The following is a 19,627-nucleotide window of genomic DNA, read 5'->3' as shown; positions in this document are numbered from 1 at the left end:
CCTTGCAGAGTTAACATGACACATAAATCATGGGTACAATTAGAGTGTTCAAAAATGAATGTAGCATGTGTTTTTCATGCCAGGAATTGATCTTGCAAGGCCCCTCATTTCTCAAGTCCCTAGTTGATGGCAGAGAAAGAAGGTTTAGTAATGTTCAGGTCTTGTTTTGACTTTGTAGGTCAAAATCGGTTTCCAGGATGTCGTTGCAAGGCACAGTGTAATACAAAACAATGTCCTTGCTTCCTGGCCGTGAGGGAGTGTGATCCTGATCTCTGTCAGACATGTGGAGCAGGTAGGAGACAGTCATAACAACCTGTGGAATCTCAAGACTTAATGTCTAGAATCCTGAACGTCATTATGTTTATCTCATTCAGAGGTCAAAAGGATCATATATCTATTGTGTGACCAGTTAAGTGAGTGAGTGAGTTTAGTTTTACGCCACACTCAGCAATATTCCAGCTATATGGTGGCGGTCTGTAATCGAGTCTGGACCAGACAATCCAGTGATCAACCAAGTCAGCTAGTCTGACCACTCGATCCCGTTAGTCGCCTTTTGTGGCAAGCATGGGTTGCTGAAGGACCCCGGACCTTCACGGGTCGTGTGACCAGTTAAACAACACTTTGATAAGATTAAGTAAATAAAGCATTTCTGTGTTGTGGTTTGGCTCAACCTTGAGAAGTGCCTTTGATTTTCCACACTGGAACAATATTAACTATTGGTTTATTGGTTGTGCCTTGTCAGTGACAGGTTTCATTCAGAACCAAGTGAAATTAATCAGCCTTGAGTACTGACAAGACAAGACAATTGTTTATTGTATTTTAGGCCACAGGCCCTTATACAAGAGAGTTGCATACAGCTTTGTGATACATGTTGTAGGTATATACATTAGAACATGGCTAATTGTAAGTGCTCGTTAAATGCATACTTAACATAGAGAGCTAGGTTACGAAGGGTGAATTCATTATTAGTTGTTAATATACCAGTAAAGGCTGTCAATGATGGTTTTGATAGATAATATTCTGGGATATAGTTGTAACGTAAATCTTTATAAACCGTATAATCAAGAGTAAAATGTACTTCATCTTCAACTGAGGAATTGCATAAAGGACAAAGTCTTTCAGATTTTGGGATGGACAGTTTTCTACCTCTATTTGCCATTAGGTCCAACAAGCCTGTCCTGTATTTGGCAAATATGTTTCTATTACAGTGAAAAGTTAGTTTAGATAAATACAGTTCAGGTTGTATTTGAGTTTTAAATGCTCTGATAAAACATATTTACCGCTCGGTCACGAAATTCTTTCAAAAACATAAAGACATCCCCAACCCCCTGGCTTATCCATACCAAACCATACCCATGAGAAAACAGAAGATTTCTTATATGTGATGCCCAAGATGTTTTACCCTTATTACCAACGTGGTACTTCATAAAGGTGTTTCATAACAAAGTGTTATGACACATATGTGTGATTTGATTGGCTAATACATGAACTTTGACATTACTGGTACTACTTTCAGCATTCATTCCATTCTTGATTTTCATTCAAAAGTTTTCACACCTGAGAGCATGTGAAACGAAAACACTTCTATGGAATTGGATAAAATATATTTCCTTTAGAGTGGTTACTAGCATTATTTTCAATTCTATAATAACTCAATTAATTTATTTATTAAAAACGAAAATAAAACAATCTATAAAAATAAGTAAACAAATGCGTCTAGTAGGTCTCTCAAGAGTGGAAACAAATATGGCGTCACCCGTAAAAGTGATTGATTTCGTCAAAATTGACGGACAATTGGTTGGAAGAGTTGTTAATAAAATCAACAGATTGAATACCTTCTGCGAGTAGTTGTCAGGACTGCACAGTAACACACAACATCAAAAGTCGAGCGGCGCTCTTGTATCTCTATCACTGTCAGCTACATCCATTCGCGTCCTCCCGCACAAACATATTGTCACTGCCATGCCTCCGTGGTTTCTTATGTTGGGGTCAAAAGCACTTCCCAGAACCTGAACACAGTAGGCTTGAAATCGTCTTCATTTGAGGTTCTAGGCTGTGTTTTCAGACCCAATTTTCTGTGGAGTCTTCAACATAAACATCAAATGACAAAGTGGGAATTCCAAGCCGAGATGAGAAAGCGTCACTGGCATCCTGCGCAAAGCATCGAATTATTTACAGTAACTCGTCCTCTGATGAAGAACATTAAACTCAACTATTTGAGACATACAGTTCTCTGTTATTCACATTCATCTTTGCTGTTGAGTTTGCCGATCCTAATTAAATGTTCCCTATAATCATCTTTGTGAACACTTCTTAACTAGCCCGACAGTGATGGCCGACTGACATTCACGGAAAAATTAGGTCACATAGTCAAGTTCAAAATATGTACACTTCACGAGTGTTTTGATGAATAACATTATTGCTTTTGAAAACAAATCCTCAACTGAAAAGAATTAAATTTTGATACAACTTGATTCTGTCTTAATTTGTTTATTTTCTTGTGATTAGGCGCCATATAGGAAATGCATTGCCTCTACGCAGCGTACGTTTTCCTGGAGTGAACTGGTTGACATTCCAATCACCAGTATGATGTATTAATCCGCGTAGCATGGTTCTATATATAGGAAAGCAAAAGATTGCTTTATTTTAACGATATTTTCACTTTTTAAGAACGTGGGTAATAAATAGGATACAAAACTCGTTCCCCTTTCATATCAATTTTATGTTCTGAGTGAAATAATTTTGGTTCTTTGGTTCGTCACGAGCTAAAGCTCATGACGAACCAAAATTATTTCACTCAGAACATAAACTTGATATGAAAGGGGAACGAGTTTAATATCCTATCAATATTATCTGGATGAATCATCATATTATACGATATTTTTGGTAGACAACTTTCAGGCATTATCAGAATTTTAAACCAGTATTTAAGGCATCGTATTCGTGAATTAATATACATGGGGTGTCTCCCCAATTCACCGTAAACCATACAATTTGGGGTGGCGGGCCCAACACCTAGAGATTTTTTGCAGGCCATAAGGTGTAGTCTCTCCAAGTAATCGTAGTGTTGAAATCCCCACACTTCCGATCAAAATAATAAAATGGGTTGTACCTGAGCATCAAATAGTTTGAAAAATATATTTGGAGTAAATATTCCACATTCCTTAAAATTGAAATTGTAGCTTTCTTTGCGTGTCGAACCAAGTCATGGACACAACATTTTAAATTCATCGTATGCGAAAAGATTATTCCCAAATATTTATGTTGATTGACAACAGCAACAGGTTTTCCAGGGAAAAACCATTTCTCCTTGGATGCTACAGAGCCATCCCTTCTAAATATGACTATGTTAGTTTTGTCTAAATTAACAGATAGTTTCCAGTTTGCAGAATAACTTTCAAGAATATTTAGTTGATTTTGCAAACCAGTAATAGTTTCGGATATCAAGATAACACCGTCTGCCAATAGAAGCGTAAACAGTTCGATCATATCTGGAAACAACTGCACACCAAGTTTGCCATTTTGCATAACATCGTAATAAAATTCGTTAATGAAAAATGAGAACAAAATCAGACTTACAATGCATCCTTGCCGTAGTCCCAATGGACAGTCAAAATAATCTGTTACACCAGAGCCTCATCGCACACAGGATTTTACATTTGAATACATTGCTTTTAACATGCTAAACATTTTCCCACCTAACCCGGCATTATGTAAGCAATACCATAGTTTCTGTCTATCTACAGAATCGAAAGCTTTCTTAAAATCGACAAAAGCTACATACATTTTGCGTTTTTGACGGGATAAGCATATCTGAATCAGTGCATACAAAGTGAAAATATGATCTGTTGTGGAGTATTGCTTACGAAACCCAGCTGGAATCTTGTCCCTCATGTTTGCCCATTTAGACAGTCAGCTATTTAGTATATAGACGTGAAGACTTTTCTGAGAATACTCATAAGAGATATTCCCATATAATTATGGGGATTGTTAAAGTCACCTTTCCTATAAATCGGGACAATAATAGAAGACGACCACCTGCGGGGAAATACTCCTTTTGCGAACAAACTGTTAAAGCATTTATTGAGAAATGGAAGTATTTCTGTAACAGAACATTTAAGCATTTCAATAATGATACCATCAGGACCAGCTGTTTTTCCACATTTTAACTGTGGAATAGCATTTGTGATTTCATCATCCGATATAGGCGAATCTAGTACAAATTCATCTACTTCATCATAGAGCCCATTAAACTCATCCGATATTTCTAAAGAGAGAGAGAGAGAGAGATTATTTCCTCCAGTAGTTACTGAAGATAACAAACAAGAAACATCATATTATTACAACATGAGCATGAACATTCACAACTGGGTGTTTACAGACATGTGTACATATGACTCATGTTTATAAGTATTATTCAAGAGATACAACACAGCCTAGTTTAGTTTCAGTCAAGATAAAACACTTCAAACATCCGGCTTCTTTAGGTTGTCACAACTATCTGATAACATTTGAAGTAAAGGATCTTGAGTTAATTTATGAATTGACAACTGTATCTGCCCTGCTGAGAAATGGGTACCTGCTTGTGATTGTAAATCCAAATGTATGTCATGGAAAATATTATTCTTGGTGAGCATAGCATTCTGAGTAGCATTCTGATGCCTGACAAATAATTTGTGTGATGAATATGATTTGGTATTTCCTATTTAAATGGAAGATTTGAGTTTGGTTAATACCTATCTTATCAGCCCAGCAGTAGCATATCTCCTCACTGTCTGTGTCTCTTATCAGGATTTCAGCAGTCTATGAAAAATGGATTCTCAAAGTCCATTTTTGTAACCAGGAGTTATGTGATCTGAACATGGTAGATTCTCTCAGTTCATGGTTTACCAGGATTCCAGTGATCTGAACATGGTAGATCCTGTCAGTTCATGTTTTCAGGATTCAAGTGATTTTAACATGGTACATTCTTGGTATCCTTTTTATCCCTTCCGGCATGTAATGCGGTGGGATATAGTCGAAGCCTCGTCTGTCTGTCCATCCATCTGTCCGTCCGTAATCATTTTGTTTCTGGATCATAACTCGGAAACCGTTCAATATTTTTAGACCAAACTTGATAGATATAATAACCTCAACCTATAGTTGTGCCTTTTGATGTTTATGGAGTTTTGGCATTTTTATTTTTTTTGTTTTTCCATGGAACATTTTGGTGTTAGTCTAATGGTGAGGTGGGCTTCGTTTCTGGAGCAGAACTCAAAAACCATTCAATATTTTTCTGCAAACCTTGGTAGATATGTGTGGCAGACCCCATTTATGTCTTTCATGAATTCCATGGTCTAAAAACACAATAAGTAACTGTCAGAGAGAGAGAGAGATTATTTCCTCCAGTAGTTACCGAAGATTACAAACAAGAAACATCATATTATTACAACATGAGCATGAATATTCACAACTGGGTGAAGAAGTTTATGACATAAAGAGGATCATTCTGTATAACAGTTCACAAGGTGAGGTTTCAGGTCATATACATATAAAGAAAAGCATACAAAATGTTTTCCCATACTGTGGAATCTATACAGTTATAAAAGTTGTTTTCTGCTCCAAAGAAAAATGACAACATATCTTTTTTCATCTTGCATTTCAAATATTACGTAAGTTTCAACGTCAAGTGTATCAATTAAGTATGCAAAGAAATCATTTCGTTGTTGCATTAGATTTTCCCAGTGGAGGAGTATATGGAAGTCATAGTCAAATATTTGTTTGTTACAAAGAGAACACTCCTTTGATATTATTCCTCTGGATGATATTTTGACACAAAATTGCAAGGAAAATTTGTAATTAGGATGTTTATATGCCAGTTGCTAGAGAGTATGATACAAGAGTGTGGTGTGAATTGTTGCATAAAATGACATATTTGAGCGATATAAGGTTTGTGATCTTCATAACTATGTACAGTAGCATTCAAAATTCGTCTCCACACAGGTTTTGGAGGAAATATGCCTTGAGCAATATATTTATCAAGATATGTCTTTAGGTTATACTTTTCAGATACTGATAAGAGATCACCACAGATGTTGTTAGAGTTTATTGGAGTTGTAATAGCAGCACAGAAGATGTGTTTTGCAAAGTTGTTACACTCAGCGTTACATAGTCTCCCAAGAAGTAGTACCGGTAGTTTACATTTATCTATGTAGCCAATAGACCGATCCAGTCCAGGCCGATAAGCCCCGCCCACTCCGTTTTTTTTACTTTTAGGGGGACAACCTCTGACAATGGCGTCACCGCCGGTGAAACGTATGTACATTGAGAACGGTGTTGATGAATTCTGCTTGTGGTACTTTGGTATCCGTCGTTTGTGAATGATATTTAAAGGGGAAAGTTTTACTTATTTTATTTTTAATATCTTATTTGGCAGACAGTAATTGGCGAGTGAAAATGAGTTATATGACCGATGAAAAATCGTCTCGGCCAGCGGCTGCGTGTTGGAAGCGTAGTTTTTGTCGAAATAATTAATCTATCTGGCATTTCACATCCGTCTAAGATACTAGCAGGGAAGTGAAACTGAAGTGTGTTATTTGTTTTTTTTACGTCTAGACTCCCATCGTAATTCTATAATAACCGGGATCACAACCACATGTTCAAGTTGCAGATCGTTTCGGTATCTATAAATAGATTGTCAACACTGCGCGAGGAGCCTTCAGTTCGATCTCTTATCCGATGTTCAAATTTAGTTCAATCACCTATGTGAAATCATGGGTTTATAGCTTTGAGTAACAAATCAGAAAAATCTTTGAATGTCATTTAGAAGTGAAAATACATAAGAATGAAGATTTTTATGGATATCAACTTCTTTATGAGAGAACACAACGTTTCGGAGTTTCGGAGTCACCTGATGAAGGAGTAAGCATTAACTCCGAAACGTTGTGTTCTCTCATAAAGAAGTTGATATCCATAAAAATCTTCATTCTTAAATCAGAAAAATATTACCATACTAGTAGAAACATAGTCAGAAGCAAATATTCAGCAGCTAATCTTCAGTAAATCTCTGTAAAATTTCCCTCTTCAAATCTGTACACCATCCTTAAATGACTATGAATATATGGAAGTATATTTTTTTAATCTTCCTCTTCAATTTATTTTTCTGTGTGTACTTTGTTGTGGAATCCTAATTTACAAACATTCACAATACTGGACTTCATGAACTGCTAGCGTTTATGTTCAGGTACATAACACCACCATAACACTGAAGATCCAAGATACACTCTGCACCTGACCCGTGAAGGTCCCGGGTTAGAATAGGCCTTCAGCAACCTATGCTTGCCATAAAAGGCGACTCAGCTTGTCGTAAGAGGCGACTAACGGGATCGGGTGGTCAGGCTCGCTGACTTGGTTTACACATGTCATCGGTTCCCAATTGCGCAGATTGATGCTCATGTTGTTGATCACTGGATTGTCTGGTCCAGACTCGATTATTTACAGACCACCGCCATATTGCTGGAATATTGCTGAGTGCGGCGTAAAACTAAACTCACTCACTCACTCACTGAACAGAATCCATCTTAATAAACACCATTTTGGCTCTGTCATGAAACATTGGTTACCTCCTCAAAAGCTGGTGATTTCTAAGAAGCATCACATCAAATCTGTGTTAAATGTGTGTTTCAATATACATGAATAGTCAACTGTGATTTTGTAAAATATTCTTTTGCAAGACCGAATAATGCCTGACCAGGGTGTGGCCAAAATGTAGCATTTGTTGTTGTCTTGTTTTTCAAACTCTCTGGATGTTGAAGTAATTTTTATATGAGTGACAATACGAGTAATCACTTTCAGACTAATCTTATTAACAAATATATTATTTTTTTTAAAACATCTTAAAGCAGAAACTAATTTACTAAGGAGCCAAGAAACTAGTGCCAAGTTATTGCTCTGCCATGACATGTCTGTTAGTCTTGTCTAAGTATCCCTGATTCTGCTTTCAAACCACATGAATCAAATATGTCACTCAGTTAGGTTTACTTATAATTGACTATAGTACTATTTATTTTATTACTTTTCTACGTTTACTAAAGGATGCAAGATTTTTAAAAGATATCTAGCTATCATTTCCTTTGAAGTAATTAAAATGACAGTTTTACAGACTGTATTATTCCTAAAGTGTACCAATGTACCACTCCTACATGAAAAAAAATATATTGTAACAAAAATTAGAAACAAATAATATTCTCTTAGTTAAGAAATGCAATTTTGTTTAATTCCCTCCGATATTCCAGAAAGTTACTAGACTATTCTTCTCGCATAATTTTCGTCTCGATCCACATCTCTTTATGGAAATTCCGAAATATTTAAGGCATGGTTTTATAGACACTCATTTGAAATGCTTTTCATATTTTGGATATTGCGTGATAAACATCTGCTTACACTGTTCCTTTGAATAAAAAATATTACTCTTCTAATATTTTGCGCTATTAACAGATAGTGTACTGCACAGCAGCCCTTCAGATTGTGCTTTTGAAACTTGACAACATCATAAAATGTGTGACAAATTTAAGAATATCTAAGATGGAAGTCAACCATATTATCACATTGTTTTTTAATGTAACAAGTTTTGCCATGTTGGTCGTCCCTAACCGAAATCAGATCGCTATCAGATTTGTTTACATTGTGTCACGGCCTTCTCGCATGTCTCGATTCAGCTTTATTGTCTAACCAAACCAATGCCCAGTATTGACTAAAACGATAAGCAAAAACAATTTTGTAGCTACAAAAAATATCCGTGTTTATGACACTTGCAAATCTTTAAACTGCTAGTTGTTGTCATCTAATTGGTAATGGTTTTGCACATGTGTGAAAGTGTGGAAATTCATGCAAATTCTCAACTTTGAGCAGACGTAGGTTTCCAGAACAACGGTGCCGACAATTAACTGATCGTGAGGCCTATCGCATTCCTTGATCAATCTCAGTTTTTTTTGTCTTCACCAAAAAGGTTTGTTGAAGGTACTCATCAAATCGCAGCAATGTATAATAGATATTGCATATGTGAACGGCATAATTCGAAGCTCATCGCTTCGGAGGCTTCGTTTGACCCCGGAAATAAGTCTGACAAATCCACAATGGCCGATACTGTTTGGTAGTACTTCACAGCCATAGAGACGAGTTTTAAGGATCGTCCTGAGCCATATCTTAACACAAGTTGATTGGGTGGAGGCCAGAATCGTTCAGTCAAATAGACCTAAGGGAGTTTACATTTTGTCTTGTTTTCTGACAGTACTTTTGACTTCTGGTTTTTGTTGAGAGGTTACTTGTAAAGAGTACACCCCCATATGTGGTAGATTCAGATACAGGGATTGGTATGTTACCAAGGCTGCAGTGGAAGTTTGAATTATAGTTCTTTCTTTTGCTAAAAATGATGATCGTACTTTTTCATGGGTTATATGTTAGACGCCATTTAGAAGCATATGAGTAAACAATATGAAGTGATGCCTGTAGATCATTAGATGCACTTACGAGTGTAATATCATCAGCAAGCAAGACAGATGGAACATCCATGCCATAGACACAGATACCACAATTCGCTTCTCTTAATGATGCAATTAGGTTGTTAATAAAGATGAGAAAAAACCAAGAGGATATAACCCTCCCTTTCCCAACACCTTGTTTGATCAAGTACATTTCTGATCTCTCACCATGGTATGCAACAAATGATTGGCTATTGGTATGACAGTGATGTAACAGTTTCCAAGTATTTCCTCTAATACCAAGTTCGTGAAGCTTATAGAATAAACCATCGTGCTAAATTCTGTCGCAAGCTTTTGAATTATCGAGAAAGGCTGTGAAGACAGAGGAATCTCTATGGTTATAGTATTGTATACTCTCCATTAGAGTAAACACAGACATAATAGCACCATGCTCTTTTCAATATCCAGTTGTAGCTTATCAGGAAAGTCCGGATTTGATTTGAGCAGTTTGTTTTCAATTCATTTGAGCAGGAGCTTTTCAAACAGTTTACCAAGGCAAGATGTTATTGTTATACCCCTGTAGTTTGTAGGGTCGTTTTTATCACTTTTACCTTTGTATATTGATTTTACCATTCCAATTCTATATTTGTATGGGACATATTGAGATTTAATCATATGATTGAATAGTTTGCATAAAGGATTAATGAATGCATCACCTGCATATACTATATGCTCGTTTGTAATTTTGTCCAGACCAGGTGATTTGTTTTTCCTAAGAGCCTTAAGAGCATCCTTTGTCTCATCAAATAGAAAGTCTCTTTCTAGTTCTTCATCGTAATCGTCAGTGCTGCTATTGTCAATTTCCTGGACTAGCTGAGATATGTGATTTCTGAAATCATCATCAAATGTTTCTGATTCATGTGGTTGAGCTAGATCAGCATAGTATTTGCCCCATATTTTGCATAATTCAGTGGGCGTTGAGCCGCTCTCGCCTTCGTAATCAAGTGTAGATATATTTGTAACTACTGCTCTTTGTTTTGGACAGTTTTGTAGGTGTTTACGTCCAGTTCAGCAGATAATTCAATGTCTTTTAACATTTCTTTTTTATGAGATCTTTTTGATTTCCAAAACAGACATCGAAATTTTCGTTTTTCATCTTTATAGGTCAAACGTTGTTCAGAGTGATGTTCCCGAGGTTTACCGGAATTGACCCATGCACGCCTGGCTACTCGCATATCATAGTGAGCATCATTTAGGCTTTCCAAAACGGTTTTAGATATGGCCGGTAGTTACTGTCAGGTATGGAATTTGAGGAAGCATGCCGTAGAGCAGAACTTATCATATCGTTGTAGCAATCTATACTGTCTGGTTGGTTAAAATTTAGATGAGAAATATTCTGAGAATACATAATCTCCTCGAATAGTCTTACTACAGTAAGTTGCATGCAAAACATTCGTTGATGGCAGACGACAAGCAATGACATAAACATCACAATGGTGGTAACAGCTTGATTGCTATGACGTAATCAGAACTGACTGTAATACCTTCCGCTTTCCATGCTGAGTTTGAGTTAACTAACAGTGCTAGGCTGTGCGATCCACGTGAGCATGACAAGTCTGCTTTCACACAGTTATATGTCAGTTTTCAGTTCACGGAACGCATTCAGATAATGCAAGTTACTTGATGTAAGCCAGTGTTCCTGAAGAGCAACAACATCAACAGGCTGTGATAGTGTCTGATTGATGTATTCACCACCGTGAAGTAGTCCACGTATATTCTGTTAACAGAGAGAGGGCCATTATGATGACAGCGTGGAATAATGGTATTCTAATAAATCTGATAGTGGTCTTGTCCAACATAATATTAATAGTGGTTACTGTACGGTTCATTTATGTCATTGTATGACCTGTTTTTAGGAACATAGTCTCTCAAGCGTATTCCAGGTGGCCAAAAGTCTCTGTTACAAGAGACATAGTCCTCATAATCGTCAAGATCGAGATGTACTTGTATAGTGTAGGTATCTCGATAGCTGAAACAAACATTTTTCTTCATCAGCCTCACAAAGGTCACATTTTGCTCATTTGTATATTCAAAAGTGAGTTCCTTTACTGAATCAAACGATTCCTCAGCACTTACGTTATACAACACAAGGCGTTTAGTTTTGGCTCTGGGAACGCCTTGCAGAGCACGATTTTGTTAAGAGAGTGATCTGATAGGATGTGTAGTATTGTCTTTTACCTTATGAGCACTCCTGTCTGCTTGTGTGCTGTTTCCGTAGTGGTTGACTTTCAACGTGGTTCCAGGAATCTTTGTTGTCTGTTTGTTCTAGATCCATTGTGGGGAGGTTGGCGTCGTGGTTGTCGTACACGAAGCTTATGATGTTGCTGTTGTCCTGTAGTGGCTTCACACTGTTGTCATTGATCTGGCTAGATATGACTGGAATGTGACGGGGTTCAGTGTTAGGCGTAGTAGTTTTGTCCTTCTCTAGATGTGGTGGTTGCTCCTCCTCTGTTTGAGTCTGCTCTGTTGCTGGTGTCGTTTCTGTGGAGTCCTTGTTCATGGTGTATTCACTGTTAGGAGTTCTGACTTTTCTTTTCTCTGTACAATTCTTTATTTGGAAAGACAGACTTGAGAGTTTTGCATCCATTGTCTTCAATTTGGCATCGACAGAATAGTCTGTCTTTAATAGTTCCTTTTCTAGGTGTAGAATGTGATCACGATATGATTTCAGTTCCGATCTCAGTTCTGACCTCCTACCTTCAGATTCACCGAGTTTAGATTGTAGGTCGGTTATGGATTTATCCTTTTCCTGAATAGTTTAATTTAATTTCATAATGTGATCAGAAAATCTTATTTCCATGCATTTCAGCTTTTCTTCCAGCTTAGTTTGTCCTTGAGACACAATCTGTTTCAGCTGTACAATATTTTTAAGTATGGAACAAGCTGAGTCGTTTGTCTCACCTGTCGCTTGATCAGTGGGGGTAGTCGATGATGAAGATGTTCTGTTGATCTCGACTGGTGATATCGACTGGTGTATTGACGTTGGTGACGTTGTTGGCTGTTGATGGCGTACCTGGTGTCGACATAGATAGGTGACGTGCACTTGCTCTACTGAGCACCTTAGTTTGCAGAACATGTTCTGGAATAGTACCTTCGATGTAGTGATACAGGTAGTACACATCTTGAGCACACTTGTATATTGCCAGCCCTGTTGTCGTTTGAGTATTTTTTTCTTCTCACAAGTAGACCAGCTGGGAAGTTAGCACACGTCTGCTTAGCGTAGTTATACAAGCTCTCTCTTACATCGTTTATTTCTTTTATGTTGTGCTTGTATATGTCTATCAGTAAAGCTTGTCTTGTCCTTAGATCCAAGTTTAGCTTTTATTTCCAAGTAGACTGACTTGTCGATCTCATCACATGGCTGGGTGGTGTATATTTCTCCATTGTCCATGTCGTCATCCTTGTCTATTGTTTCACATACTTTGTTCTTGCTGATCGAGTTCTCCATTGTTGTATCTTGAATTCAAGCTTGGGTTGTGAGTAGGTAGTTACGTGTGCATGATGAAAAAGTACTATACTTTGTTGGCAGAAAAGCATCAAAGTTCACTTTCATAGATAAATGATGATATTGGTTTAAAGCACATATTTCACTTTTTGCAGATACAGTCTGTAGATGAGTTCACACTGTCACACATTGAGTTTACCTATTAAGGATGGCTAGTATTTCATCTCTCCTGCAGAGCTCATGAAAACACGTAAATAATCGAGTCTGGACCAGACAACCCAGTGATCAGCAGCATGAGCTTCGGGAACCTTTCATAGGGAAATGGATGAGCCACTCAGTTTTGGAAATTGAATTTTGTTGCGAGCGTTTAGTTTTGATATGTCGAATTTCTTTCCAGAATTTAGACTGGCAATGGATAGAAAAAAAATAGTCTATTTAGTTTATTACATTTGAGTTCATGCTTAAAGTTCCTGTAACATGTCTTATACCTATTTCGCTCTTTACTGTAAGTTCGTCTGTGACTATCAGTGCGCTGATGTCGAACCTTTCTTAAGCCTCTACATGCATTTCTCTTAGCCAATTCACATTCCTTGCTAAACGGTTTATATTTAGGATTGTGTTTGTACGCCTTTTTCATACATTCAGCAGATTTCATTATCATATCAACGAGATCATTAATAGCACCGTCGATATCGGCCTCAAGTTTAATCAGCAAGTTTTCACCAAGTTGGCCCTATTTCTGACGTAGAGTATTTAGAAATGTAGTACAGAATGAGTCATTCCAAAATATCTTCTCTGTATTAGTTGGTTTGTTATTAGATGCATTTGATGTATGGGTCATCTTGGGGAAACTGCTCGATAAGTCAAGTGGAAAACGATCTGAATCATAGTGTTCACCTATATTAATCCTCTCAATGCTACCGTCGAACCCATTCGACAGGAGTGCAGGATAATGACATCTCCAAATAAAACTTGCAATAATTATTCAACGAGTCGGATTTACGTGTCATATGAATTATGTATGGAATGTGCTAATTCTCACCTTTTTAAATATGTAATGTTCAATACGTTTATATACCTTAAAACGAAACGCCCGCGAATTAAAAATGAGATCGCCGAATTTCTCGGCACGCAGTCGAAAATAACGGCCATTGTTGACTTCCAGCGCACCACGCCGTGTGGTACCCAGTCTAATATTTTCTTCATAATGAAATATTTTTTGATAGTTTAGTCGATATTTTTTGTTCCTTGACGAAGAGAAAGCTCATAAGTTGACCATTTTCTAAAAATTAGTAACTTTCGGCTCAAATAAATATAAACAAAACCAATCTCAATGTTATATCATCGATTGGACGAATAGAAACGATCATGGCAACGGCGGTAAACAAACAACTCCACATGTATCGTGATGCCGAAGAAAATGTGCCATCCTTTTGACATATCCAATTATTTTATCTGGAATTAATTACACGGTGTGAATAGGTAAATGTTATTGCCTCTGCACAGAAATTACCAGATTTAGCGATTTTATTTTGATTTGGTTTGATAAACCTTCCAACATTCACAAAGTTGACAGCCGTTGGTGACCCGAAAGGGCGTGGCCAAACTCGCGGTCTTTTTAAGTGACAAGATACGAAGGATGTTTGAAAATATGCGTTCATAAGCAGAATCTGAACACATATACATTGAAAGAAAACGACTCAATACCTATATAATGCAGATCATGAAACAGTATCACAATATTTGTAATTGTACCCACCCTTGATGAAACCGGAAGCACGTACACGGCATGGCACTCGTGGAAGTAAAATGTGAACGAGTTGGAAAACGACCATTGATACATTCTCTAAACTGATTCAAATTCCCGTAAGATCCATACTATACACCAGAATTACCTTTCAGTCATCCTCAGTCATTTACTGTTAGTTGTGTTCAATAGCAGTTGTCATTTGTTGCTTGTGTTGTAGTATTTCTCCTGAAGTTAGCCGTCGATGTGTTGATCTTTAGTTTAGCAAATCCGAAGTCGATGATTTTCGCGGTCTATTTTTTCAAAGAATGTTCTGACACGGGGAGACATATAAATTGTCAGTGTGTCGTAACAATAACAGAATATTCTTCTGTGTATATCGTTACAAGAAGTACAATTTTGATGATCGAAGATGTCATGAAAAAAAATCATTTTTCCTTTTGCAGAAACGAACGAAACCAGAGCTAGTGTGAGAATGTAACGTACAGTAAATGTATTTCATAAAAATTAATTACTGCTTAGAAAACAACTGTCATCGTCTTTGTGAATCAGTATTTATTTTAGACATTAAAACAGCTAAACATCACATCTTTTGTTCACGAATTTGGAGCAAAATTGAAATTATTTTGTTACTCCAAACAGCAGAGCTTTCGGAGTTAATTCTGCCTAGTATAATGCAGGTAATGTTTCAGATCAAATTGTTTGACGTGTGTGCATATTTGTATAAAAAAATCATGTCATGTGGCTCAGTCCGTGGTTCCATACAGCTTTTAGATATTGCACTAGTGCAATCTGAACTGCAAAATGTACCTCATGTTTATGGCCATACTTTTTACCTACTTGCACACTGTCTATGTTCATATTTTACTGTTAAAACAGACTTCATCTGGGAAACAGACTGATGATCCAAACTCTTGGAGCAGTGATTACACTGACAGTGATCGAAAGACAGACTCATTTTTTTCTTGTGATGAAATTTCATGAAGTAATATGAAATTATCATACCAGATCTAGAATAATTTTGTTGTAGTGATGTTTTGAATATGGAATATCAAAACTACAAGTGACAGATAATTAAGTGTTGAGTAGGAGGTGCAACCTATGTTAGTCTTTGGCATCAAGGTAATCGTATAGTGGCAAGTAAATTTCTTTTTTCCTAATACTGAGCTCTGCAGTGAGTGGTTTTTGTTGTCCAGTTTGGAGCTATTCTTTAAGATTTCAATTTGGATTTTTTTCATTGCCATGTGTATCTGGCAAAGACATATATATCAAATGCTTCCAGATCTTTAATGGAAGACTGCTCAGTCCTTAGCATTTTGTTATTCAAGGAAGACTGTTCTTCATGTTTCTTGTTTCATGATGGTTTAGGCTATTGAACACTAAATAATTGGAGTATATCACCATCAGACACTTCAGCAAACAGAAACAATCCTTGAAAGTTCATTAGACCCATTTCATATTGTGACATTGTTCCTAAACCCAGGAAAAGACAATAAGGTAGAATAATATATATTTACAGAATATGAAGCCTGTTTACTTTCACCAGAGACAATATAACTTCTTATATGTATATGGTTTCTTTTTTATCAAATGATAACATTTTCTGATAAATTTACATGTACTGTTACTTCAACAACAAAATTGACATTATTTGACACATGCGATTCAAAATAATTCAGCAAACAAAGTGGTACTGTTGAAAACAAAAATAACTCATCACTCATTTGTATTTGATGTACATTTTGGCACGATATTATGAAGAAATAAAATACACAAAATAATTTGTAACATCTATCCATATATTTTATGGCATATATGTAGTTGTAATAAAAAATTGTGCAAAACTGTCAGCTTTCCACATTACTGAAAGACATTAATTAAAATTTGGTTATTTACACCTTGCTAATGCATTGACAGATTTTAAGTGTCTTTGCCCTTGTCTATTTGAGAGAGAAAAATAATTGTCATATTATTAATATCATTTAACATATTAAAGTATATGAAAAGATTTAAAGTTGTAACCAGTTATGAAACATAAAGCATTGACAAATCTATCGTAATTATTCATCAAGAACGTTAATTCATTGCATAAAATTATGAATGTAATTCAACTTGTTCTAAAGTGAGACGTATAATTTTCCCAATCATGTAATATGAACGCAATTTTTATCAAATCATCTCCGATTTCATGTGAAACTATAACTGAAAATATATTTTTGTTTATAAAACATGTATACTGCAGTTCTTACTACACTACATCGTCATAAAAAGAAAAGCATGAATGTTATTTTGAAACACAAATGCCACGCCCATATCCGCGCACCTGTTGTTGAGAATGATGTTTGTACACGTTTCTGTGTTGGACCATGTGAAAAAAAGAATAAGCTGGGATCAACATGCATCACAATTATATCTTTGCTATCTTTATATTCAGTGGACAATAAAGTAATGTGCCTAATATGAACAAAAATTCAAATAAAAGGTACTGAAAAACTTGCATCTGCAGTGTTGATCGACTACTGTTTCCGGGTCACGGGAGCATACAAGGTCAAACTGGTTCGGCTATGTGCGAATTATATAGTCAAAAATACACCAAGAAAATTCTATGAGCTCTGATTAATCACTTTAAACAGTTATTTGTGCTAAATTCAGACGAAATATCTCCAACTTTTCTGTTCATAATCAATAGCGAATGAATTTCATCAGGCAATCCCCGTCTGTGACATCACATCCGGTGACCTTTGCACTTACTAGAAAACAAGTTAGAGTTCACGATCTTAATTTTCGTCCGTCTTTCGTCATACTAAACGGAAAATGATACATGGAACACTTGTAGAATGAGAAATTATCCCTCTTTCACCAGGTCTTACACAGAAGTGTTCTGTAATCTTTCTTCTGACCAAAAAAGCTATTTTTTATGTAGGAGTTCGACGAAGCGCGCCATGTTTGTTTTTTAGTATGCGTAACACGATTTAACACCGTCTTTTTGTGGGTTTGTGCAAAAATTAATGAACCATAAAACTTGATATTTGCACTCATGAATGCTTATGAATCATGTATTTTATTCTGCTATTTTCATTACATGACACGTTTAAATATACGTAATAGTGCCATTTCAGTAAGACCTGTCATGACATCGAAAATGTTATTTGTTTACGACGAACGTTTTCGATTATTTTTTTTTCAGAATTATTTTTAATTTGTCGTCGCGCGGATATTTGCCGATACAAATATACGAAATTAAAGTCAGATACTTATGAAATATCAGTAGTAAGAATATTGAAATCGGTTTGCGATAATTGGACAATTTATACGGTTCCTAGTATAAAACGCATCCGGCTACCAATCGAGTAATTCAGGTAAATTCAGGAAAATTTACTATATTTATGTTTGTCTTGTGATTAATATCTGTACGTTTGAAATTATCTGGATATTTTTTTATAATAATGTTTATTTTTGTATGTAGTATTAATGAGCTGAATATTTTTTCAGTTGTCCCTTATTTAGTGACGCACTGAGTGTTTGAAATCACCCACCCTCTTATTAACGCCTTATGCTGAAATTAATTCAGCAGGCTAAAGGTTAAAGTGTCGACAATATTGAAATAAGTCTGGGGAGCAAATAAAGTAGTCATTTACACTACAGCCTTTCTCACTACATTATGTATACTCACCATTTAGGTCCCCATTAACTCTACCATTAACTATGAATAAATGGAAGGCGTAGCACATATCTAGCAATATGCGACCAAATCTATTTACCACATTATCTTGAGATTTATGATTCTCGACTGGAGTGTCATCATCGTCACAAAATGAACTGAAGTTATGCAAGTCATCACTAGGATGTACAGGTGGATTATTGAGTTGACCAGTTCTAGCGTTCATATCTCCAACTAGCATCAGATGTGAGTTACTCAACTCTATTACGTTATCAACTAGTAGCTGTTCAAGTTGATCAGTACTGCAACTTTATTCACAATTGTCATAGAATCGTGAGCCCATGGGGAGTATATAAGTGAATATCAATTTTATATCTTTATCAATGGAGAATATTTCTTTTGATAAATTTACACAAAGAGCATTATCAATATGCAATTTTGACAACGTATATACTTTCTTGATTGACTCATGAATGCACAGGCATATTCCACTGGATAGACGACCAAATTTGGACAGTTTAACAGCAGGGCAATAGAATATGTCGTATCCATCTAACCAGTTTGTAGTTTGTACTGGTTGGAGACATGCACATAACTCAGTGCAAATCTGAAAGGATTCATAGTGCAGAAGGCTTACATGTCTTTGCCAGTACCTAGACAACGTAAGCAGGAGTACAGACAAGGGAGAAGTCTCATCAGAATGATTTATAATTTTAGGAACCGAACATACATACAATCCATGGAACATTTTGGTGTTAGTCTAATGGTAGGGTGGGCCTCGTTTCCCGAGCAGAACTAAAAACCCATTCAATATTTTCTGCAAAACTTGGTAGATATATCAATCAGAGCCTAAAGTGGTGCCTTTTGCTATTTAAAGGTTTTTGTGATTTATTATTTTCTTAGTTTTTATGGAAACGTTTCAGACTTTGTCTCAAAATGGAGGGATGGGCTTCATTTCCAGAGCACAACTCGAAAACTATTCAATATCTTACACCAAAACTTGGCAGATATTTGAGGCAGACCACAAAGTGGTGCCTATTGCTGTGTACAATGTTTTGGCATTTTTATTTTTCCTGGTTTCCATTGAAACAGTTGTGACTTCGAGGAGGCTTCGTTTCCAGAGCACAAATCGAAAACCATTTCATATCTTACACCAAAACTTGGCAGCATTTTGAGGCAGATCTTGCCTTTTGCTGTTTACAGATATATGACATTTCTATTTTTCATGACTTCCATGGAAACGATTCAAACTTTGT

General features: G+C 36.3%; 1 protein-coding gene across 1 annotated transcript in view; it reads left to right on the top strand.

The window, feature by feature from the left end:
- LOC137299204 (histone-lysine N-methyltransferase EZH2-like) overlaps positions 1-19,627 on the top strand; it is a 133,635-nt gene that overhangs the window by 71,511 nt on the left and 42,497 nt on the right. The window contains exon 13 of the mRNA XM_067831792.1: positions 179-292. Within this exon, the coding sequence (XP_067687893.1) occupies positions 179-292 (114 nt within the window). The remainder of the gene's footprint in view (positions 1-178; positions 293-19,627) is intronic.

This window comes from Haliotis asinina, chromosome 10 (genome assembly GCF_037392515.1).
Source record: "Haliotis asinina isolate JCU_RB_2024 chromosome 10, JCU_Hal_asi_v2, whole genome shotgun sequence".
NCBI classification, from domain to species: Eukaryota; Metazoa; Mollusca; class Gastropoda; order Lepetellida; family Haliotidae; genus Haliotis; species Haliotis asinina.
Note: the sequence above shows the minus strand (reverse complement) of the source record. Positions and strands in the feature narration are given on the sequence as shown.